The 25,682-nt window shown below is 46.4% G+C and overlaps 1 protein-coding gene across 1 annotated transcript in view; it reads right to left on the bottom strand.

Annotated features, from left to right (window-relative positions):
• Positions 1-25,391, bottom strand: part of LOC147124431 (uncharacterized) — a 55,849-nt gene extending 30,458 nt beyond the window's left edge. The window contains exon 1 of the mRNA XM_085987075.1: positions 22,759-25,391. Coding sequence (XP_085843201.1) covers positions 22,759-22,812 — 54 coding nt within the window. The 5' untranslated portion in view covers positions 22,813-25,391. The remainder of the gene's footprint in view (positions 1-22,758) is intronic.
• Positions 25,392-25,682: the final 291 nt, after the last annotated feature.

The following is a 25,682-nucleotide window of genomic DNA, read 5'->3' as shown; positions in this document are numbered from 1 at the left end:
CGATGTAACAAATTTGGTCAAAGGGTTAGGTTGTATTGAGTGCTTTAAAGGAGGAGAGGGAAGTGGAGAAGCAAAGAAGTTTAGGAAGGGAATTTCAGAGTGTGTGGCCTCGGGACTGATGGCACTATCACCAATTGTGGGGTGAAGGGAAAGGAGGATGCAGAAAAAGCGAGAGTCAGAGGAACAGAGAATTTGAGGGAGGGGACTGCAGGGCTGGAGCAAGCTACAGAGGGGAAGGCCATGAAGGGATTTAAACACAAGGGTAATATTTTTAAAATTGAGCATTGGACCAGCAACTAATCTAGTTTAGCGAGGACAGGGGTGATGGGTGAGCAGGACTTGGTGCGCATTGGAATAATTGAGTCCGGTGGTGACAAAGGCATGTATGAGATAGGCTGAAGAAGGGTCAGAGGTGGTGGAAAGGATATGGGGTTGAAAGCTCAGCTTGAACTTCAATAGGATGCCAAGGGTGTGACCAGTCTGGTTCAGCCAGAGACAGTGGCCTGCGAGGGGGTGGAATCAGTGGTGAGGCTAGGGAGATTGTGTTTGGTGCTGAAATTCTGTCTTCCCATTGTTTAACTGGAGGAAATTATGGCTCTTCCAGGACTGAATGTGAACAAGCAGTCTGACATGCAGAGGCAGTGGAAGTGTCAAGAGAGAAGGTGGAGAGGTAGACCAGAGTATTGTCAGCATACATGTGGAAGCTGACCCCATGCCTTTGGATGATGTTATCATGAAGCAGCATGTAGATGAACAAGATGAGGTGGCAAAGGAAAAGTCATTGGGCGGCTCTGGAGGTAATGGTGTGGGGACATGAAGAGAAGTCATTGTTGGAGATGCTCTGGCTATGATTGGATACGTAAGAGTGGAACCAAGTGGAGGAGAGTGGAGGAGAGACGTTGGAGGAGGATGATGTGATCAACTGTGTCAAAGCCTTCAGAAAAGTTGAGTAGGATTTACAGGGGATAATGCACCATGATCACAGTCACAAGGACTAATAACTAAAGGTAGCATCTTCAAGTGGGAAGACAATCATGATCAAGCCATACTTCTGATGAAACAACCACTATTCAGTTTACAGTGAGTTTCAGAGATCAATGGAGATCTATTGTTGTATCAGTTTGTTGGGCTTAGAAGCCATCCTTATACAAAAGATGACCTTGGTGCAACTAAACATACCAATACTTTACTCAATTCCACAGAGCAACAGTACAGCCAATTGATCTTGAAGTGTTGGCAACTGTGTGTGCCATGCAATAATTTTACCTATAGTCAGCAATTTATGATGTTTACAGATCTCAACATTTTGATCCCTATATTCTCTCGGCCAAGTCTAGGATCCAGCACTGTTGAAGGACCAGTCTTATAATGTAATCACAAATTATTGCCTTGGATCTGATAATTCTGCTAATTTAATGTCACAACACTCAGATTTGAATGTTACCATTTGTCATTAATTGGAGAGAGCTAAGGAATTAATTTTGTAGCTGAACTTTCCACACTTAAGAAACAAAAGAGGTGCCATTACACTACTAGGTGTATTCTATAGGCCACCAACTAGTGGGAAGGATATAGAGGAGCAAATTTGCAGGGAAATTACAGAGAGGTACAAGAACTATAGAGTAGTGATAATGGGGGACTATTACTATCCCAGTCTATCCTAATATAGACTGGGATAGTAATAGTGTAAAGGGCAGAGACGGGGGAAGAATTTCTGAAGTGTGTTCAGGAAAACTTTCTTGATCAGTACGTTTCCAGCCCAAGGAGGAAGGAGGCATTGCTGGATCTGGTTCTGGGGAATGAGGTGTGTCAAGTGGAGCAAGAGTCAGTAGGGGAACATGTAAAGTCTGTGGGTTGTACTGTTAATAACGACACAGACTTCAGGAGTAACAAACAAACGGGTCTTTACTATTCGAAGGTCAGGGCGAATCTGCCCAAGGAATCATGCCACAACACTTATATACCGGTGTGGTCACCGTCGGTATTACAGTATACAGAAGCCAAACAAGTAGTGCCACACCTAAAGTAGTTCTCTTAAAGGTGAACGGTTACATACAATAGTTCTCTTAAAGGTAGACGGGTACATACACTACAATCCTCCCTTTTTAGCTTATTACATACAGAGTCCCCATTAAACATAACATATCTTCAACTTCATATAAAACAATTTACAGACATAGTCTCGGTGGGAAACAGTTCACAGGTTCAGTCTCTGCGGGAACAGTTCACAGATTCAGTCTCTGATCTTGACTCGGTCCGAACAACATCTCTTTGGTGTAGATGGTTCACATTGCTAGCGTGACTCCTCCATATCCTTTTCTTGACGTAACAGCTTGAACTTTCGTCCTGCTGAACCAGCAGTGCTGACTTTTACAACAACTGGGTTGCCTTGATATTTTCCTACTTCCCAACTGATTTAACTCCTTTCGTAGGGTCCACGCATGATCTGGTAGAAGTGATAATATTTGCGATAGTTATCATCTTCTGCTTCTTCTTTTTCTTTTCTGCTTTTTGGAGACTCTCGGGGCTCCCTTATCAGCTGCCAGCTGTAGCGCCACCAACTCTCTATGTTCCTTCGACTTTAAGTGCTTCATCCTGATTTCGGCACTTTGGGAGTTTTCATCACAAACTGGGCAGACCACATCCTCGTAATATTCAGTGTCACTCAACAGGTCATGGTAATATTCGGGTTCGTCCTGAGTTAGGCCAGCGAGAGGGCCTTCTACTTCCTCCTTACCCATCTGGACATTAGCTGACTGTGGTTCCTTCCCTAGACATCTTTCTTGAAAAGACTTCTTCATGCATTCATCTTCATCCCGCTCTTCCTGGGTTTCCTGCAAATCCTTCACTAATGACCTCATTTGTGATTTCAATACTTCCCCTTCCCTCAGGGATTGATTGATCGGGCTATTCAATCCTTCTACTGGAGCAGCTGTTTCAACATTCTGTTGTTCACATAGACGCGATTCAGCGTACTTTTGGCATCCCAGTAAAGTCTGTTTTGTAACCTCAGCTATTTCCCAAACTTTTGAGAGCTCCGCACTCCTTCCCATTGAAGATTGAAGCTCATGTTCAGATTGTTCCCATTGCAGAGTCTTTTCCCTCAGCATATGAAGGAGTTGGCTGACCGTTAACTCTTCCACGGGAACACTGTGGATCAGAGTCTTCTCCATTTCATCCACCTTTTCCTCCAATGCTTCCACCTTCTGTTCCTCTTGTACTTTGGCTTTCAGCGCTCGGAAAAGTTGCGCCCTGATGCTCTCTAGCTCATGTTCAGGGACCATTCTTACAGTCTCTGTGTTTCTTACAGTTTCCTTTTCTTCCACTGAAAGGATTCCCAGTTGAATCTGTTCTTCAAGTTGTTGAACCTCGGACATTGCCGCCTCATATTTGTCTTGGGTTTCCTTCAATATTTTTATGAGTTCTTGGACATCTTGTCTTTCATGTTCTGCCATGTCTTTCCCCTCTAATTTCTCATCTATGGATGGAACTTCTACCGATGAGTCTGTCTTGGCCTTGAGCTCATCAAGAATTTCCTGCAGCCTTTGGACTTCTTGCTCATGTTCAACCTTTAGTTGTTCATATGCTTCTACTGAAACTAGCTTTTCGGAGGTTGCCGAGTTAACCCCCTCCAGAATTGTAGCCTGGGCCTGTTCATACTGTTCTTTCAACTTCTCACACTCTGCTTGTAAGGAGTCGTAGAGAAGAACTGGAATAACATCCTGGCTTCCTGAAGATTCCTCTTCATTTGCTTCTTTCGCAATTTCCTGTTGGAGTTCAGCCAAGGCTGCTATGCTATCTGCCTCTCAAAGTCTCACTGCTATCAAATCTTCTTTATTCTTGCGGTCTATCTCAGCCATTTTCCGATTACTTTCATTTAACTGAGTGAGTAGTCCCTTATTCTGGGCTGAGAGATATTGCATCTTCTCATGTAGACCATAGCACTCCTTCTCTGCTCGACATAGCTGGTTACTGCTGATTTGGTTCTGTGTTTCAAGTTCCAACATCCTTTGCTTAGCTTCTTTCAGTTTCACCCCTATAAGCTCCTCTTGCAACATGGCCACATTATTCACATCAGGTAAAGAAGCGTTTCTCTTTTCCATGTCCAAGATTTTTTTCTCCATATCTTTAAATGCACACTGCGATTCAGCTTCTCTTAACCTTGCCTGCCCTAGCTCCGTCTCCAATTGCAGAACAAAATCCTCAGTGTAGCGTGGTTTGCCTTTATGCTGTATCTCTAGATCATGCAAATATTCTAACTCCTGAACATCATAAGGGAGATGTGATCGGTAATTGGTCACGATGGCTCTATGGTCGCTCTTTGCTTGAGCTAGCTGCCTCTGCTGTCTTTCCAGGTTCTCCCATTCGGTGTCCCAGAACTTTTCCATTGTTTTCATCTCTTGTACGAGACGGTAACTCAACTGTTCTAATTGTTGTCGTACTTTGAAATAAGTTTGAGTCCGAGTTCGGTGTTCTTCCGTCGTGGATAAGTCCTTAACTTGAACAGGCTCAGAATTCTCTGTCAAACTGGAGTTCTGCTCTGAAGCTTTATTCTTCTTGGTAGCATAAGCCTTTATGCATGTCTTCGTTTTCTCCACCATAGTCGGCAAGTTCATTTTAGCCTTGTCTTCCATATTTGAGTTGGTCTTATCGTCATCCGTTTCATAATCTGAGCTGATAGCTTGCACCGAGTCCTCACTCATTATGGCTTTTAGATAGTGCCATTCCATGTCTATTTTCTTGATCCACTCTCGTCCTAGAAGTGGTGGTCCTCCCTCAGATAATACGTACAAGTTCATTCTTGGGTGTTCTTTACCCCTATCTCTCACCTTGACTCTTATCTTCCCCATGGGGTATACCTTATGCCCCGTGTATGTCTGCAATACGAACTTGATATTTCTTAAGGGTATGTGAGAGAATAGCCGGTGGTAGTCCCTTCGATTTATGACTGATAGAGCTGATCCAGTGTCCAACTCCACTCTTACTTGGACTCCAGCTATTTTTAGTATGACCCAGATAGTTTGTAGGTCAGCTTCCTTACTCACATTGTGAATTCTCAGACTACCCAGCTCCTGGCTGTTTGGGTCTGAGTCTGAATTCTGTTCGTCTGAACTCTTCTCAGCCACCTTGTGTACCTTGTTGTACTTTTCTTGTGGTGGCTTCCTTTGGTTGTTGGTCTTCTTCCCTGACCGGCATACCTTAGCGATGTGACCCAGTTTGCCACATTTCCTACATTCTTGGTTCTTAAACCAGCATTGATTCTGGTTGTGTGTTGTCTTCCCACAACGATAGCATTTTGTTGTACTTGAGGTAATTTGGTCCACCCCGAGTGCCGCCGCCTTTAGCTGCATTTCCGCCGTTCCTTTCGCTGCGGCTTCGTGCGATGCAGCTATAAGGACAGCCCTGTCTAGTGTGAGGTTGTTCTCTTCCAGTAGTCGCTTTTGCGTCCCTTCTTTGGACAATCCACATACGAACTTGTCTCGCAGTGCCTCTGTCAGATTCCCTCCGAACTGGCAGTGTTCCGCTAGCCTACGCAGTTCGACCAAGTATTCCGTGTTGCTTTCGTCTTTCTTCTGCGTTCTTGCATAGAATTTGGATCGTTCAGCCAGTATCAACGGTGTGGGGTTCAAGTGATCCTTCAGCACTGCTACAATATCATCGAAAGTCTGATCCGCCGGTTTAGCTCGTGCTAGTAGATGCTTCAAGAGCCCGTATGTCTTTGCGCCCATCGAGTTTAGCAATGTTATCGCTTTGTCGTCTTCCTCTATTTTGTTGGCTTCACAATAGATCTCGATGCGTTCCACGTACGTGGCCCAGTCTTCTATCTCAGAATTAAAATCGTTAATATTCCCTCGCTTAGGCATCTTCCTTTCCTTGGGAGCAGCACAAGTATTTCTTTAAATTCTTATTTATTATTTATTTATTTCTAAGATGGCGGTTTTTCCCGCGAAAATGGCGGTTTCCCGCTCTTTCCTTCTCTCCCCGCCCCTTCAATGGCGGTTTCCCGCGTCTGTCGTCTTCTCCGCCTAATGGCGGCTTCCCGCGTTTCTTCCCTGGTGGGAGGGGTACACTTTCCCCACAGCGGACAGGTTCAGCCGCTGGGCTGGCTTCCGCACAGCTCCCCTTACTCGGCTCTGTCTTTCTCTCCCGCTCGCACAGCTCTACCGGCGCTGGGTACCCCGTTCACGGAGAACAGTTCAGCCGCTGGACTGGCTCTCGCGCAGTCTCTCTCCCCTTGCTCGGCTCTGTCTCTCTCTCCCCCACGTTCGGCTCTACCGGCGCTGGGTACCCCGTTGGTGGAGAACAGTTCAGCCGCTGGACTGGCTCTCGCGCAGCCTCCTTTGGTCGGCTCTGCCTCTCCCACACGCCCGGCTCCCGTTCGCCTCCCAGCCCTCACGCAGTCCGGTGCTTCCCTCCCCGGCTGCGGCTGAGTTTCTCTCTTCCCGCGCCTGCTCCCGGTCTCAGCGCTTCGTGGCTTCGGTCGCTGCCCGGCTTTTCCCGCCGATCGCGGTCTGGCTATCTCACGACGCCGTTGGACCCGCCTTCCTGACCAGCTCTGCTCCCCCTCGACCGTGGTCGAGTGCACAGCCCTTACCCTCCGGATTTCGTTACACTTTCCCCTACTCACAGTCTCCGCGGCCGCCTTGTTTCCTGCTGATCGGCTCACTCCGCACCGTGGTAGAAGGGTAGTCAGTGCCTGTTGCTGATGGAAGCTTTTGTTGCTAAGTCTTCTTCCTTTCTATTGCTGCAGCCTCGTGTTTTCTCCCAGCATAACAACGAGGGCGGTTGCCTCTCTTCGACGCTCTTTAGTTGCTTTGGTAGTCTTGCCGCAGGGTACGATCGGACTCGTCGCCACTGTAAAGTCTGTGGGTTGTACAGTTAATAACGACACAGACTTCAGGAATAACAAACAAACGGGTCTTTACTATTCGAAGGTCAGGGCGAATCTGCCCAAGGAATCATGCCACAACACTTATATACCGGTGTGGTCACCGTCGGTATTACAGTATACAGAAGCCAAACAAGTAGTGCCACACCTAAAGTAGTTCTCTTAAAGGTGAACGGTTACATACAATAGTTCTCTTAAAGGTAGACGGGTACATACACTACAGAACAACTGTGTCAAAGCCTTCATTATCCCCTGTAAATCCTACTCAACTTTTCTGAAGGTTTCGATTAGCAATGGAAAAGGACAGGGAGAAATCTAGAGTAAAAATACTTAATTGGAGGAGGGCCAATTTCAGTGGGTTGAGAACGGATCTGGCCCGGGTAAATTGAAATCAAAGATTGGCAGGCAAAACTGTAATCGAACAATGGGCTGCCTTTGAAGAGGAAATGGTTTGGGTACAGTCGAGGTACATTCCCACGAGGGGGAAAGGTAGGGCAACCAAAGTCAGAGCTTCCTGGGTGACGAAAGAGATAGAGAGTAAGCTGAAGCAGCAAAAGGGGGTGTATGACAGATGTCAGGTTGAGAATACAAGTGAGAACCAGAATATAGAAAATTCAGAAGGGAAGTGAAAAAGGAAATAAGAGGGGCAAAGAGAGGGTATGAGAATAGATTGGCAGCTAACATAAAAGGGAATCCAAAAGTCTTCTATAGACATATAAATATTAAACGGGTAGTAAGAGGAGAGGTGGGGCCGATTAGGGACCAAAAAGGAGACCTATGCATGGAGGCAGAGGGTATGGCTGAGATACGAAATGAATACTTTGGCAGCATCTTCTTCCTTGGTAAAGACAGATACAAAGTCATGGTGAAAGAGGAGGTAGTTGAGATACTGGATGGGATAGAAATTGATAAAGAGAAGCTACTAGAAAGGCTGGCTGTACTTAAAGTAGATAAGTCACCAGGACCGGATGGGATGCATCCTTGGATGCCGAGGGAAGTAAAGGTAGAAATTGCGGAGGTACTGGCCATAATCTTCCAATCCTCCTTGGATACAGGGGGTGGTGCCAGAGGGCTGGAGAATTGTAAATGTTACACCCTTGTTCAAAAAAGGGTGTCAGGATAAACCCAGCCAGTCAGTTTAACCTCGGTGGCAGGAAAGCTTTTAGAAACGATAATCCGGGACAAAGTTAACAATCACTTGGACAAGTGTGGATTAATTAAGGAAAGCCAGCATGGATTTGTTAAAGGCAAATCGTGTTTAACTAACTTGATTTAGTTTTTTAATGAGGTAACAGAGAGAGTTGATGAGGGCAATGTGGTTGATGTAGTGTACATGAACTTCCAAAGGTGTTTGATAAAGTGCCACATAATAGGCTTGCTGGCAAAGTTGAAGCCCATGGAATAAAAGTGTCAGTGGCAGCATGGATAGGAAATTGGCTAAGTGACAGGAAACAGAGAGTAGTGGTGAACAGTTGTTTTTTGGACTGGAGGAAGGTATACAGTGGTGTTCCCCAGGCGTCGGTACTAGGATCACTGCTTTTCTTGATATATATTAATGACTTGGATGTACAGGGCACAATTTCAAAATTTGCAGATGACACAAAACTTAGAGGTATAGAGAACAGTGAGGAGGATAGTGATAGACTTCAAGAGGAAATAGATAGGCTGGTGGAATGGGCAGACACGTGGCAGATGAAATTTAACGCAGAAAAGTGATACATTTTGGTAGGAGAGGCAATATTAACTAAAGGTACAATTCTAAATGGAGTGCATGAACAGCAAGACCTGGGGGTATATGTGTACAAATCACTGAAGGTGGCAGGGCAGGTTGAGAAAGCGGTTAAAAAAACATATGGGATCCTGGGCTTTATAAATAGAGACATGGGGGAGAAATTCGGTATCGCCCCGTTTGGGGGCGGTAAATTTTGAAAGCTGGGAAACTTAGTGCCAGACGCTAATGATTCCCAGCTTTTTCTAAATTTGTTTTTTGTGCTCCAGGAAGTAAGTGGAGAGCTAAATCAAGCACTCCACTTCCTTCCTGGAGCGCTAAAGGACGCAGGCGGGGCGGTAGAGGTGCAGCACCGCACAATTTCCCATGCAGCACTACCGCGATCCGAGGCTCCTTCCCTCCCTTAAAGGAAGGGCCAACGCTGCAGGCTCTGCATTGGGACCAGTGAGCTGGTCCCCGACGGCAGCTGCGATCCGGCCCAATCAGCCCCATGCACTCCAGCAGAGTGCCGGGCTGATCGATCACGGCCCAGGAGAATTGAAAAAAAGCATTTTAGAAATTTTCTAACCTCCTCTTTAACTTACGCCCCCAAAGCGCCCGGCCTCCCAAACAATGCCTCCTGCAGCTGTCCGTGAATTTGCCTGGTGATGTTGCAGGGGGCGGAACTGAAGTTCAGGACCGAGGTGCTACCGGGAGGATACGCACGGCAATGACGTCACAATCTCTGGGCGCAGGAGATTGGGGCACAAAGTGTTACCGCCGCCGCAAACCTCCCGGCCAAGTTAGCGGGAGTCGTTCATCTCACTGCACCCAGGCGGTAAGTCGTTAGTGCCCCGTTACTGCCCCCCGGGGGCACTAACTGGAGGCGCTAACCCACCAAATTTCCCCCCCCCATAGAATACAAAAGCAAGGAAGTTATGATGAACATTTATAAAACACTGGTTCAGCCTGAACTGGAGTATTGGGGGCGATTTTCTCACTGGAGGCGAGATGGAGGTGGGTTTCAGTTTGGGTGGGTTTGGAACCCGCCTCCACTGATAGTTTTCAAAAAATTGCGATTTTTTTCCCCCCCCCTGATTGGCCACTTGATTTCAGAGGTGTAGGATGCTCTTGGTCAATTAGTGTTTTGGGACTGAAACTCGCCTCTGCTGACGTCACTTTTCCAGTCTGATTTTATGGCTTCTTGCTGCCTTGGATCATTCCACAGCATTTCTGCCTATGCTGCAACATATTCTAAGAAACCATGTCCAATTCCAAGGCAAGGGCCTTCTGGAGGCTCTCGGATGAGGCACTGAAAATGTTGTTTGAGGGGGTGACAGCTAGCAGGGAGGTGCTCTTCCACTCATCTGGGAGGAAGAGGCCTTACAAAGAAACCAAGGCTGTGTGGGTACAGTTGGCAAGGGATATAACCTCCAGATCTGTGTACAGATTGGGTAAATGATTCTGTGTATTGATGAAATGCCATCCCTGTTGGAAAGCATTAAAATGATTTGATGCCAAAATGTTGGAGTCATGGCATCTGTTCTTTCGCCTCAGGCAGCTCCACATTGTGGCCTCCGCCACACTTGCATTGTCAGGTTGGTGGCCAGAGTGAAAGGAGGCCAGAGAGTCATGTCCATTGTCAATGATGTCTTAGGATGGAGCCAAGGACATGTGCCAACTTGGGCAACCTATGCGAATCTAGCCAGGATAAGTTCATCCCTTGAATCCCAGGCAGCCATGTGCTCGCGTGCTGCTGTTGCTGCTGGTCGATACACCGGCACTCTGACCTCCTCCTGCTCTTCCTCCTCCTCCTCCTCCTCATCTGAGGAGGGCTGGAACTGAGCCACTTGCTCATCAGAAAGCTGCAAGCCATGACGCTGTGCGCTGTTGTGCAGTGCACAGCAGACCACGACCATTCTGGAGACCCTGTATGGTGTATACTGCAGGGCTCCACCTGATCGGTCAAGGCATTGGAAGCGCATCTTCAACAACCCAATGGTTTGCTCAGTGATGGACCTGGTTGAAGTGTGGCTGGCATTGTAGCGCTCTTCAGCCTCGTTAGCTGGCCTCCTGATCGGCGTCATTAGCCACTTCTTCAGGGGGTAGCCTTTGTCACCAAGGAGCTATCCATTAAGTTGATTTGGCGGATTGAAAAGCAGAGGAACACTAGAGTGCCACAGGACAAAAAAGCCATGGCAACTACCACAGAACTTGGCGCAAACATGCAAAATCTCCTTCTTGTGGTTACACACCAGCTGTATGTTGAGGGAGTGGAAGCCCTTTCGGTTGACAAAGATAGCTGGTTTGTGATGGGGTGCCCTAAGGGCCACACGTGTGCAGTCTATGACGCCCTGCACCATTGGCATGCCTGCCATATTTGCAAAGCCAACCGAACGGGCGGTTATACTTGCTTGATCCCTTGAGAACTGGATGTAATTGTGGGCCTTAGCAAAAAGGGCATCAGCAAACTGCGTGATGCAACTGTGGGTGGCCGACTGGGAGATGCCGCTGCTGTCTGCTGATGATCCCTGGAAGGAGCTTGAGGCAAAGAAGTTGAGTACGGTGGTGACTTTGACGGCCACTGGTAAGGGGTGTCTACCTGTTCCTCTGGGCACCAGGTCTTGCTGCAGCAGTCCGCAGATCTCTCAGACAACCTCTCGTGAAAGTCTTCGCCTCCTTTGGCACTGCTGCTTACTCATGTTGAGGTAGCTCATCCTTTGTCTGTAAACCCTTTGTCGGGGGTATCTCCTGCGGCGAGGTGCCTTGATGCGCTGGCGCCTTCTGCCCTGTGCAGCATCAGGTGGTTGAGCAGGAGGTTGGGGCTCCTGCTGCTGTTGCTCCTGAGCTGCCTGGTTCTGCTGCCGCCGTGGATGCTCCTTATCCGAATCTGAGATCCATGGTGAAAAAAACGAATGGTTCCCATGCTGCTTGCAGATGCCTCCGTTGGGGAAGCGCTCATTGCAAGCGGGGAGAGGGTCTTCCAAGGAGGTCCCACAGTTGATAGATTCAAGTTGCAGCACCTCCGACTTTGGAAGGCCTTCTAAAAGTACTCAAAGACCTTTTAAAGCAAAGTTCTGCCACCTGCAACTAATCCTTGATGAAATAAACGATTTAATGCTGGGCCTGCAGCTGTGAGGACACCACCCACTAGTCAACTTGCCAGGTTTAGTTGGCGTGGTTTAAGAGGGTCATGGAACACGCCGAAATGGTTGAAAAATCATGAGGGCCTCTCAAAATAGGATTAGAGAGGCCCTTAATGAGCAATTAATCCTCTTAACAAGCACTCTGGCCAGCCGAAGGCGGGACCATTTCCCGCCCTGCAAAACCGGCACTGGCAAAATCCCGTGGAGGCGTGTTAGAGGAAGGTTCCAAACCCATCCTCATTGTTTCCAATTTTCCCGCCTCCAAACCCGCCTCCACGGACGTCAGAAAATTGCCCCCTCAGTGTCCAATTCTGGGCACCGGACTTTAGGCACGATGTGAAGGCCTTAGAGAGGGTGCAGAAAAGTTTTACAGGAATGGTTCCAGGGATGAGGGACTTCAGTTATGTGGATAGACTGAAGAGGCTGGGGTTGTTCTCCTTAGAGCAGAGACGGTTGAGAGGAGATTTGATGGTGGTGTTCAAAATCATGAGGGGTCTCGACAGGGTAGATAGAGAGAAACTGTTCCCATCGGTGGAAGGGTCAAGAACCAGAGGACACAGATTTAAGGTGATTGGCAGAAGAACCAAAGGTGACAGGAGGAAAAACTTTTTTACGTAGCAAGCCGTTAGGATCTGGAATGCACTGCCTGAAAGGGCGGTGGAGGCAGATTCAATTGTGGCTTTCAAAAGGGAATTGGATAAGTACCTGAAGGAAAAATGTTTGCAGCGCTACGGGGAAAGGGTGGGGGAGTGGGACTAACTGAAGTGCTCTTGCAGAGAGCCAGCATGTGCTTGATGGGCTGAATGGCCTCCTTCTGTGCTGTAACCATTCTATGATTCTATGAAGGGAATCACTCCAGTTGATATTTGGAAAGCTGTACAGAAGGATCTTACACAACAAGCAACCATACAGTGTCTATACATAAATTAATGGCACAAGTTGAAGGCTAATTACTGGCATTATTGGCCAATTCTCTTGCCACTGGGCATGATATAATTCTACACAGTGAGCATATAGTTATCCTAATGGAGCTGCAGGACTGAATAATATCTAGCACCCACATTGGCCAACAGGGGATAGTCAAAACCTTAGCCCTCCTCAGGACTAAACTGTGGGTCCCAGGCATCGACAATAAGGTAGAAAAAGTTGCTAAAAGATGTCTCAGCTGTCAGGCGACAAGTGTTGAATGCAAGACAGGACGATATGGCATATAAGAACTATTTGATTATCCATGACGGAATTTGTGTTGATATTTGAAGATGTTTTCCATCAAGAGACTCTCTCTTAATAATGGTTAACAATTTCTTGTGATTTTCAGAAGTTGAAATAACCAAATCTACAGCAGTAAAAGCCACTACTCCACATCTGTAAGATATTTGCAGTATGCAGAATTTCAGAGGTATTAAAGTCAGACAACAGATCTCCATTCTAGACTTCAAAATTCCAGTATTTGGCAGAAAACTTTGGATTTTATCAAATCACACCACAATGGTTAACCACAAACACTGAGCCTGAAAGATTCATGAAAACCATCAAATTGTGTCCAGACTGCTCGCTTGGAGAATTTATCTTGGCAGCAACAGCTTTGCGCATTCCTGCATAACTAGCAGGCTATGCCTCACTGCACTATGTTGTTTCTTTCCAAATTTAATCACAGAGGGTGAAATTAATCTTGGATCTGATAATGCTTTATGTGGTCCAGCCAGATCAATCAAGCGGTTGCATAGTCTTGTATGTTAATACACATTTACAGCATTTTCTTTTGGTTAGCTTGGCCCCTGACATGCCTGGAAACTCTTCACCAGGTTTAAGGGAATCCAAGCCAAGCTAATGCAAAATCCAGTTGTTGTTTGCCACACTCTCCCTATAGGGGCATGTCACACTTAAGTCCCAAGAGCTTAGTAGCAGAGCAAAAAGTATTCCATAACACAGCACTGGTAAGCTGCTACTGCTTGTCTGGCAAGGACTATCCTATCCTTTAGGGCACTGGCTTGCAAGGTTATCTGAAGCCAAATAGGAAGAATTCCAGCCCCAATGACAGGTTTACCCTTCAGATTCCATTAATGGTGTTCAATCCTCAGCAGTGTCTGGGAGCACTGAGAACTTGCTTGGCTCAGGTATTGAATTCCCAAGTCCGTCACAGAGAGTTGACTCGGTTCCACATTTTCAGAAATTTTCTTCCGTTAAAAGAAAAAACAATTAGTCTCCACTTGCCCAGTGCCTCCCCTGTGCTAATGTCTTTACTTCGTATCAAACAGTTGCCTGCGGCACAATGGGCAGCCAGTCGCCCTTCCCTGGCTGCTAGTGGCTGACATTGCAGTCCTGACTTTCCTGGCATGTCATGAACGACGTATCTGTAGCATCAGAAAATTATGGAAATGAGCTGACTTCATGTTATTTGATGACACCGGTTCATTTCTGCACGGGCACATGCAGCATCTGCAGAGTGTTGGTAATGTTGTACGTGGGGTGCATTATCTCTAATACTACTGTGGTGTATGTAACCTGTTCCACCTTAAGAGAACTTAAGCCTGTTCCACCTTAAGAGATGTACTACTTTCTCTGGCTGCTGTATACGTAATACCGGTGGTGACCACCGGTATATAAGCACTGTGTAGTAATATTGTATTTAGTAAAGTCCTGACCTCCAACCAGTAAAGACCTGTTGAACTTTAATCTTGTAGTCTGTGTTAGTAATTACAACTAGAACACACAGACTTAACAGTGGCGACGAGTCCGATTCTTACCCTGCGGCAGTTTATATCCACGGCGGCTTCGTCTACAGAACAGACGTCGAAGAGAGGCTTCCACCCTCATCACCCTGCTGGAAGACACGTCGCACGGCAGACATCGAGAAACCAGAGTGCAGAAGACATCCTGAACTCGAAGCCTCCATCAGCGGCTGTCAGCTATCTTCTTTCTACCTCGGTGGTGGGTAAGCCGGGCAGCGACGCGACCAGAAAGTCGGCCGCGTTGGCTGTACAGACGGGGAGGGAAGACGGAGGAATAAGGGCGGTGAGATCGATCGCGACCGGAGATAAGGGCCGGGCCGCATTCGGGCTGAAAGGCGCAGCGCGGGGACATCGATTGCGGCTGGTGATAAGGGCCGGGCCGCATTCGGGCTAAAAAAGCGCAGCGTCTGGGGCAACTGAAGGCGCGAGAGCCGCGGTGAAGCGGAGACAGCGTCGGGGGATGGGTGAAGACCGCCAAGCACGGGAAAACTGCCATTTTGTAGGCGGAGGACGAAGACAAGAGCGGGAAGCTGCCATCTTGGATAAAAATAAAAATAAATTAAATTGCAACGATGCCTAAACATGGGAACATTAATACCTTTGATAGCGACATCGAAGATTGGGCCATGTATGCAGAACGCATACAAAATTATTGTAAAGCAAATAAAATCCCAGATGAAGAGAAAGTACTAACATTATTAAACTTAATGGGTGCGAAGACATACGGGCAATTGAAACACCTTTTATCACCAGATGAACCGGCGGATAAGACGTTCGAGGAGATTGTTACTGTCCTGAAAAATCATCTAAACCTCACGCCGCTGATGCTAGCGGAACGATTTAAATTTTACAGCAGAAGGCAGCTGAAGGATGAAAGCAATGCTGAATATTTAATGGAATTGCGTAAGCTAGCAAAGTACTGTCAGTTTGGAACGAGACTGACAGAGGTGCTACGAGATAAATTTGTGAGTGGTTTATTAAAAGAAGATACACAAAAGCGACTGCTCGAGGAGAATGAGCTGACGCTTGAGAAAGCGGTCACGATGGCAGCAGCACACGAAGCCGCAGCGAGAGGCACGGCAGTAATGCAGCTACGATCACCGGAACTCAGTGCAAATAAATTGGGTTTGAGTACTGTAAAATGTTATCGTTGTGGAAAGACAACGCACGATCAGAACCAGTGTTGGTTTAAAAACCAAGAATGCAGAACGTGTGGCAGGCTTGGCCACATAGCTAAAGTATGCCGGTCAGGAAAGAAGACCAGCAACAAAAAGTCACCGCAAGGAAAATACATAAAGGTACACAAGGTGACAAAGAACAGTTCGACCGAACAGAAGTCAGATTCAGACGCTAGCAGTAATGAACTGGGTAGCTTAAGAGTACACAATGTTGGTAAGGATGCAGATCTCCAGACAATTTGGGTCACCCTTCAGATAGCAGGAGTCCAAGTAAAGATGGAATTGGACACTGGATCGGCATTGACGGTCATGAATAAGAAAGATTACAAAAGGTTATTCCAACATGTTCCCCTACGGGATACGGAGATTATATTGAAAACATACACGGGGCAAAGAGTGTACCCCATCGGAAAGATAGAGGTAAAAGTGGTCCACAAGGGCGAAGAAAGCCAAGTAATGGACTTATATGTGCTACCTGAAGGAGGTCCACCACTACTGGGACGGGAGTGGATTAGGAAAATGAACATGGACTGGCACTCCTTGAAGGCACTAACGGTAGATTCAGGGGAAACAGATGTCAAACCTTAACGATTGTCCAAAATATTGGATGATGCTAAAGAGGTGTTCCAGCAGGGACTGGGAACACTGAGAGGAATTACGGCAAACATCAAGATTGATGAACATGCACACCCAAAATTTTTTAAAGCCAGACCGGTACCCTATGCAATACGACCTACTGTAGAAGCAGAACTGGAAGCGCTAGAACGTTCAGGTGTACTGTCTAAGGTAGATTGGAGTGAGTGGGCTACGCCCATTGTTCTCGTTATGAAACGTCCTTCGAGCAACAAGCCAGGAGAACCAGGGAAGGTTCGCATCTGTGGAGATTTCAAGATCACCGTTAATCCGGTGCTTCACACGGTGCAGTATCCGCTTCCGCGGATTGAGGATATTTTTGCTTCGTTGTCTGGCGGGAAACACTTCACCAAGATAGACCTGGCGCAGGCGTACTTGCAGATGGAGGTTGAAGAAGAGTCACGCCAATACCTCACGATCAACATGCATCGAGGTTTGTACCGGTACAATAGGCTGGTTTTTGGAGTGGCATCGGCTCCAGCAATTTGGCAGAGGGCCATGGAGCAGGTATTACAGGGAATTCCAGGCACACAATGTTACCTGGACGATATTCTGATTACAGGTGATGGTGATGAAGAACACCTCGCAAACTTGGAACTGGTGCTCAACAGACTGAAAGAGTATGGACTTACATAGATACATAGATACATAGAAGATAGGAGCAGGAGTAGGCCATTCGGCCCTTCGTGCCTGCTCCGCCATTTAATGAGATCATGGCTGATCCTTTAATTCAGTATCCCGTCCCCGCCTTCTCTCCGTAACCCTTAACCCCTTTTGCCCGTAGAAATATATCTAATTCCCTCTTAAATATATTTAATGAGCTGGCGTACACTGCCCTCTGTGGCAATGAGTTCCACAGGTTCACCACTCTCTGAGTGAAGAAATTCCCCCTCATCTCTGTCCTAAATGGTTTAGCCCTTATCCTTAAATTATGTCCTCTAGTTCTGTTTTCACCCGCCAAGGGAAACATTCCTTCTGCATCCAGTCTGTCTAGACCTGTCAGAATTTTATACACTTCTATGAGGTCCCCTCTCAATCTTCTAAACTCCAGTGTGTACATCCCTAAACTACATAGTCTCTCCTCATAGGTCATTCCCGCCATTCCTGGTATCAGCCTGGTGAATCGCCGCTGCACCCCCTCCATGGCAAGAACATCCTTCCTCAGATGAGGCGACCAAAACTGTACACAGTACTCGAGGTGTGGTCTCACCAGTGCCCTGTACAGCTGCAGCAAGGTATCCCTGTTCCTGTATTCTAACCCTTTTGCTATGAAGGCCAGCATACCGTTTGCCTTCTTGACCGCCTGTTGCACCTGCATGCTCGCCTTCAGTGACTGGTGTACAAGAACACCCAGGTCTCTCTGTACTTCCCCCTCTCCCAATCTATTGCCATTTAAATAATAATTTGCCCTCCCGTTCCTGCACCCAAGGTGGATAACTTCGCACTTGTCCACATTATAGTGCATCTGCCATTTATCCGCCCAATCGCCCAGTCTGTCCAAATCGCTCTGGAGCTTCCTGGTCTCTTCCTCTGAGCCCACCCCACCTCCTAGTTTAGTGTCGTCTGCAAATTTGGAAATGCTGCATCCGACTCCCTGATCCAGGTCATTAATGTAAATTGTGAACAGCTGGGGGCCCAGGACAGATCCCTGTGGTACCCCACTTGTTACTGCCTGCCATTCAGAAAATGAGCCGTTTATTCCAACTCTCTGTTTTCTATCTGACAGCCAGTTCCCTATCCACGCCAAAACTTTCCCCTTTATCCCATGAGCCTCAATTTTCCATGCTAATCTTTTATGTGGGACCTTATCGAAGGCCTTTTGGAAGTCCAGGTACACCACATCTACTGGCTCTCCCCCATCTATTCTACCAGTTACTCCCTCAAAAAATTCCAATAGATTAGTCAAGCACGATTTACCCTTTGTAAATCCATGTTGACTCTGTCCTATCCTGTCCCCATTTGCTAAGTGCTCCGCTATTTCATCCTTAATGATGGACTCCAGCATTTTGCCCACAACTGATGTAAGGCTTACAGGTCTGTAATTACCTGCTTTTTCCCTACCCCCCTTTTTGAATAGTGGGGTAACGTTAGCTACCCTCCAATCCATCGGCACTGTTCCCGAGTCTAATGAATTCTGAAAAATCATCCTTAGTGCATCTGCTATCTCTAGGGCCACCTCCTTCAGTACCCTAGGATGCATGTTATCAGGCCCTGGGGATTTGTCCACCTTCAATCCCTTTAGCTTCCTTAACACCATATCCTTAGAGATATTGATTTGCGTCAGTTCCTCCTTTGCCAATGTCCCTATTTTTCCCGATATCCCAGGGAGGTTTTTTGTGTCTTCCTTCGTAAAGACTGACCCAAAGTATGCATTTAGTTGATCTGCCATTTCCTTATTTCCCATTATATATTCCCCCGTATCTGACTGCAATGGACCAACTTTGGTTTTCACCAGTCTTTTCCTTTTGATATATTTATAAAAGCTTTTGGAGTTAGTTTTTATATTTTCCGCCAGCTTGTTTTCGTAAGCTATTTTGCCCCTCTTGATCATGCCCTTTGCCCTCCTTTGCTCTATCTTAAACTGTTCCCAATCTTCCGCTCTGGCGCTTTTTTTGGCTATTTTATACGCCCTATCTTTGGATTTTATGCTGTCTCTAATTTCCCCTGTTATCCACGGTTGAGTCACCTTTTTAGATTTCCTTTTATGCCAGATTGGTATAAACAATTTTTGCAATTTTGTCTTAGAGTTAATCGGCAGAAAAGTGAGTTCTTCCAGAAGCGGATCTCGTACTGTGGTCATGTCATTGACCGGGAGGGGCTTCATAAGTCTCCTGACAAGATAGAGGCAGTTGTAAAGGCTCCCGCTCCGGATAATGTCTCTCAGTTGAGGTCGTTTCTAGGATTGATTAACTATTACCATAAATTTCTACCAAATCTATCCACGGTACTGCACCCGCTAAACGCTCTTTTACAGAAGGGGGTACCATGGGAATGGAGCGAAAACTGTAAGAAGGCATTTCGCAAAAGCAAAGAATTGATCACCTCAGAGGAAGTGTTGGCTCACTTCAACCCGACACTGCCTATTCGGTTGGCTTGCGATGCTTCTCCATATGGTATTGGGGCAGTACTCTCACACAAGTTGCCAAATGGCACGGAAAGGCCAGTCGCGTTTGCATCCAGACCATTGACCTCCGCTGAGCGCAACTATGCGCAGATCGATAGGGAGGCTCTCAGCCTTGTATGGGGAGTGAAGAAGTTTAATCATTACCTGCAGGGCCAAAAATTCACACTTCTGACAGACCATCAGCCGTTGGTATCCATTTTTAACCCTAAGAAGGGTGTTTCAGTGATGACAGCACAGCGTCTCCAGAGATGGTCCCTTTTCCTAGGGGCACATCAATATCAAATAGAATTCAAAGGTATGAAGCAGCATGGCAATGCTGATGGGCTGTCGCGCCTGCCACTACCTGAAGAAGAAGAAACGACGAAAGTTGACCCTGTTGAGTTATTTCATTCGACCATCATCGAGTGTTTACCAGTCACCAATGCAAGTATTGAAAGAGAAACCAGGAACGACCCGACACTGTCCAGGGTCTATGAGGTGACAGTGAAAGGATGGCCAACACATGGTGATCCTCTGTTACCGGCATTCTCGGCAAGGCGAGACCAGCTGTCCGTCTGCCATGGTACTTTGATGTACGGGACAAGAGTGATTATTCCTCCCAAGTTAAGGGAAAGAGTTCTAAAAGAACTGCATGAAGGTCATCTGGGGGAGTTAAGATGAAAAGTCTTGCTATGGCTTATGTATGGTGGCCGGGTATTGACCAACAGATAGAGGAGTTGACGAAAAGCTGCGCTGGGTGCCAAAAAGTGCAAAATGCACCTCCGATCGCACCACTACACCCATGGGAATGGCCTTCAGCCCCATGGCAACGCGTACATATTGACTTTGCTGGTCCATTCATGGACTCCATGTTCCTAATTGCGGTGGACGCACATTCCAAATGGCCAGAAGTGATCAAGATGAATACCACTACTTCAGAAAAGACAATTGCGGTGTTAAGAACAATATTCGCAAGGAACGGATTGCCAGAGCAGATCTGTTCGGACAACGGACCACAGTTCGTGTCAGAAGAATTCCAAAAATTCTTAAAGAAGAATGGGGTGAAACATTATACCTCTGCCCCATATCATCCGGCGACAAACGGGTTGGCCGAGAGATTTGTCCAAACATTCAAAAAGGCAATAAAGGCCATGAACGAAGATCAGATTCTGCTACAGCACAAGGTGGACAATTTCCTAATGGCATATCGAAACGCCGCTCATGCAGTGACTAACCAAAGTCCTGCCATGATGTTTTATAACAGGAGGTTGCGGTCCAGGTTGGACTTGTTAAAACCAAATGTGCGGAGGGAAGTGGAAAACAAACAGTTCCGGCATATTAATAACAAGACCACTCGAAGTTTCGACGTAGGACAACCAGTGTTGGCAAGGGGCTATGGAAACGAAAAATGGCAGTCCGGAACAATTCGGGCCAGACAAGGACCTCTGATGTACACAGTAGATATTGGTAACAATGTGATAAGGCGTCATGCGGATCAACTGGTAGAATCGAGAGCAAGGGTCGAACCCATGGTTGCGACAGAGACAACTGTGGAAGACGTTAATGAACCTGAAGCATCTACCTCGGCAGGGAATGTACCTGATGATGATAACATCCAATGCATGGGAGACCAACTAGAGGAGTCACCTCAGCAACAGGAATCAGAGACCACTGAAAGGTGTTATCCAAACCGAATCAGAAGGCCTCCTGAGAGACTGAACCTTTGAACTGTTTATACCTGAAGTTATATATGTTATTATGTTATGTTAAATGGGGATATGACTGTTAAGCTAAAAAGGGAGGATTGTGGTGTATGTAACCTGTTCCACCTTAAGAGAACTTAAGCCTGTTCCACCTTAAGAGATGTACTACTTTCTCTGGCTGCTGTATACGTAATACCGGTGGTGACCACCGGTATATAAGCACTGTGTAGTAATATTGTATTTAGTAAAGTCCTGACCTCCAACCAGTAAAGACCTGTTGAACTTTAATCTTGTAGTCTGTGTTAGTAATTACAACTAGAACACACAGACTTAACAACTACTACCACTAAATTTCTGTTCCTCAGCTCAGCACCATTGATAAGGACAAATTTGGTTCCTGGGGTGTGGCATTTGGAGCTGTGTGAATCATCAGGACCAACTGCCAGTAAAACCAGCCTTCTAGGTGTGGTTGTTTGCCATACAGAGGTGCTACCTTTAGGGATCACCCCATTATCTCCAATAGTGAATGATATTGTAAGAGTTGAATCAATTTACCAGAGAACGGGTAATTTGTCAATTTGATCTCCTCCTCTCCCAGAATATGAAATATCAGGACAGCCTTCTTTTCTGCTCCAACTAAGAAGTTTAGACTTTCTTATAACCTTTGTTCTGGGCCATATTGAAAGCTGCAACATGTTCAAAATATTCACCTTTTTAAAAGTCTTCTGTCTCTTGTAATAAGTAACATTTTTTAACCTTTTGAACCAGTACAGCCCAAGCATCATGTATCCCAGATTTGTGATTCACTTTGTAAAACGACTCTGTAACATTTGGAATTCCGAAACGTTTGCCATCTTTTCTCTTTTCAGAGGCTGATGGACCTACTGTGTGTTTCCAGCTTGTCTGTTGTTATTTCAGGTTTCCAACATTTGCAGTTGGTTTCTTTTTATCTTTACTGTAACTTTCTTATTAACTGCTAAACTTTTTTTTCAGTATACTTTGGTTTGCATGCCATTTTCCACTAATTCCAAAGGTCCAGTGGTTTATTTTGGGTTAAAAATGTGCTGTATTTGCATATATATTTGCATTAGTCTGCCTCAATTAGTTAGTATTCTTTTCTCTGTGTCAGAAGGTTATGCGGTTGAGTCACATATCAGGACTTGCGTGCATAATCAAGACGGACATTCCTGTACAATGCTAAGGGCTGCATTATTGGAGTGCTGGCCTAGAAATTCGAGCATGTCCATTTTTGGGCGCTGGGCTGGTGGGAGGCGGGATTGCAATGTACAATCCCTGCACCTGAATGGTGAGGTCCGAGGTGCCCCCGATTTTGGCCTCAGGCTTCATTTCCATCAAGCTGGCGAAGCACAAACAGTAACAGGCAGCGATCCTCGGGTAATGTATTAAAGGGGACTAGGAAGGGATGAAATCGGGTCATAAAGGGAGCAAATGGGTCAGGAAGAGGGCGATCAGGTCGGAAGATAGAGTTGGCCGAGGGGGGTAGCGGAGGCCGGGGTGGGGGTTAGTGGTGGCCGGAGGTGAGGTAGCAGTGGATGGTGGGTGGCTGTTGCGGCAATTGGGGGGCGGGCGGTAGCAGCAATGATTGGAGGGGGTGTGCTGGCCGAGAGCGGCTCCACATTCAAGTAAGTATATTTTAAAATCTTACCTTGTTGGTTGTGGCCTGTAGCGGTCCCTTTAAGGACCCCCAGTTGGGCTGCATGTAGCTTTGCGGAACACCTCCGTTCAGTCCGTAAGGGAGACCCCGAGCTTCCAGTCGCCTGTCATTTTAATTCACCGCCCCATTCCCACTCGGACCTCACTGTCCTCGGCCTCTTGCAATGTTCCACGGAAGCTCACTGTAAACTTGAGGAACAGCACCTCATCTTCCGATTATGGTGCGAGGGGGAGGGTGCGAGGGGGAGGGATTCAAATTCCTGGGACATTGGAACTGGTTCTGGGGGAGGTGGGACCAGTTCAAACCGGACGGTTTGCACCTGGGCAGAGCCGGGACCGATGTCCTAGGGGGAGTGTTTGCTAGTGCTCTGGGGGAGGGTTTAAACTAAAATGGCAGGGGGTTGGGAACCTGAGTAGGGGGACAGAGGAAAGGGAAACAAGGATAAAAGCAAAAGATAGGAAGGAGAAAAACAAAAGTGGCAGTCAGAGTAATCAACAGTTTAAATCAAACATGGCCACAGTAAATAATAATTCTAATAGGTCTAAGAGCGTTAAAAAAACAAGCCTGAAGGCCTTGTGTCTTAATGCGAGGAGCATTCGTAATAAGGTGGATGAATTAGCTGTGCAAATAGAGGTAAACAAATATGATTTGATTGGGATTATGGAAACATGGCTCCAGGGTGGCCAAGGCTGGGAACTCAACATCCAGGGGTATTCAATATTCAGGAAAGATAGGCAAAAAGGAAAGGGAGGTGGGGTAGCATTGCTGGTTAAAGAAGGGATTAACACAATTGTAAGGAAGGATATTAGCCCTGATGATGTACAATCTGTATGGGTAGAACTGAGAAATACCAAGGGGCAGAAAACGTCAGTGGGAGTGGTATATAGACCTCCAAACAGTAATGCAGAGGTTGGGGATGGCATTAAAAGGGAAATTAGAGAAGCGTGCAATAAGGGCACAGTAGTCATCATGGGTGGCTTTAATCTACATATAGATTGGGCTAACCAAATTAGTAACAATACTGTGGAGGAGGAATTCCTGGAGTGTTTACGGGATGGTTTCCTGGACCAATATGTCGAGGAACCAACCAGAGATCAGGCCATCTTAGACTGGGTATTATGTAACGAGAAAGATTAATTAGCAATCTTGTTGTACGAGGCCCCTTGGGTCGGAGCGATCATAATATGATCGAATTCTTCATTAAGATGGAGAATGAAGTAGTTGACTCAGAGACTAGGGTCCTGAATTTAAATAAAGGAAACTACGATGGTCTGAGGTGCGAGTTGGGTAGGAATGATTGGGGAATGTCACTCAAAGGGTTGACGGTGGATAGACAATGGCAAACATTCAAAGACCGCATGGATGAACTACAGAATTTGTTCATCCCAGTTTGGCATAAAAAAAAAGGTGACTCAACCGTGGCTAACAAGGGAAATTAGGGATAGCATAAGATCCAAGGAGAGGACCTATAAATTGGCCAGAAAAAGCAGTAAATTTGAGGATTGGGAGCAGTTTAGGGTTCAACAAAGGAGGACAAAGGGATTAATTAAGAAGGGGAAAATTGAATATGAGAGTAAGCTTGCAGGGAACATAAAAACTGGCTGTAAAAGCTTTTATAGGTATGTGAAGAGAAAAAGATTGGTGAAGTCAAGCGTAGGTCCCTTGCAGTCAGAATCAGGGGAATTTATAATGGGGAACAAAGAAATGGCAACCAATTAAATTCATATTTTGATTCTGTCTTCACAAAGGAGGACACAAATAACCTCCCAGAGATGTCGGGGAACATAGGGTCTGATGAAAGGGAGGAACTGAAAGAAATCAGTATTTGTAGGGAAATGGTGTTAGGGAAATTGATGGGATTGAAGGCCGATAAATACCCAGGGCCTGATAATCTACATCCTAGGGTACTTAAGGAAGTGGCCCTAGAAATAGTAGATGCATTGCTGATCATCTTCCAACATTCAATGGAATCTGGAACAGTACCCATGGATTGGAGGGTAGCTAATGTTACCCCACTATTCAAAAAAAGGTGGTAGAGAGAAAACGGGGAATTACATCGGTAGTGGGGAAAATGCTAGAGTCCATTATAAAAGATGTAATAGCAGAGCACTTGGAAAACAGTGACAGGATCGGACAAAGTCAACATAGATTTACAAAAGGTAAATCATGCTTCACTAATCTACTGGAATTTCTGGAGGATGTAACTGGTAAAATAGATAAGGGAGAACCAGTGGATGTGGTGTATTTGGACTTTCAGAAGACTTTTGATAAGGTCATAGAGTCATAGTCATAGAGTTTTACAGCACAGAAAGAGGCCCTTCGGCCCATCGTGTCTGCGCCGCCCATCCATCCCTGTCCAGTCTAATCCCATTTTCCAGCATTTGGTCCATAGCCTTGTATGCAATGGCATTTCAAGTGCTCATCCAAATGCTTCTTGAATGTTGTGAGGGTTCCTGCCTCTACCACCCTTTCAGGCATTGAGTTCCACATTCCAACCACCCTCTGGGTGAAGAAGTTCCTCCTCAAATCCCCTCTAAATCTCCTGCCCCTTACCCTGAATCTATGCCCCCTTGTTAATGACCCCCCTACTAAGGGGAAAAGTTCCTCTTTATCTACCCTATCTATGCCCCTCATCATTTTGTACACCTCAATCAGGTCCCCCCTCAGCCTTCTTTGCTCCAAGGAAAACAACCCCAGCCTGTCCAGCCTCTCTTCATAGCTGAGGCGCTCCATCCCAGGTAACATCCTGGTGAATCTTCTCTGCACCCTCTCCAAAGCAATCACATCCTTCCTATAGTGAGGCGACCAGAACTGCACACAGTACTCCAGCTGTGGCCTCACCAGCGTTTTGTACAGTTCCATCATAACCTCCCTGCTCTTATATTCTATGCCTCGGCTAATGAAGGCAAATATCC

This window comes from Somniosus microcephalus, chromosome 1, assembly GCF_052327205.1.
Source record: "Somniosus microcephalus isolate GS21.2 chromosome 1, FLI_Smic_1.0, whole genome shotgun sequence".
Lineage (NCBI taxonomy): Eukaryota > Metazoa > Chordata > Chondrichthyes > Squaliformes > Somniosidae > Somniosus > Somniosus microcephalus.
The sequence above is the reverse complement of the archived record's forward strand: the minus strand, read 5'-3'. Positions and strand labels throughout refer to the sequence as shown.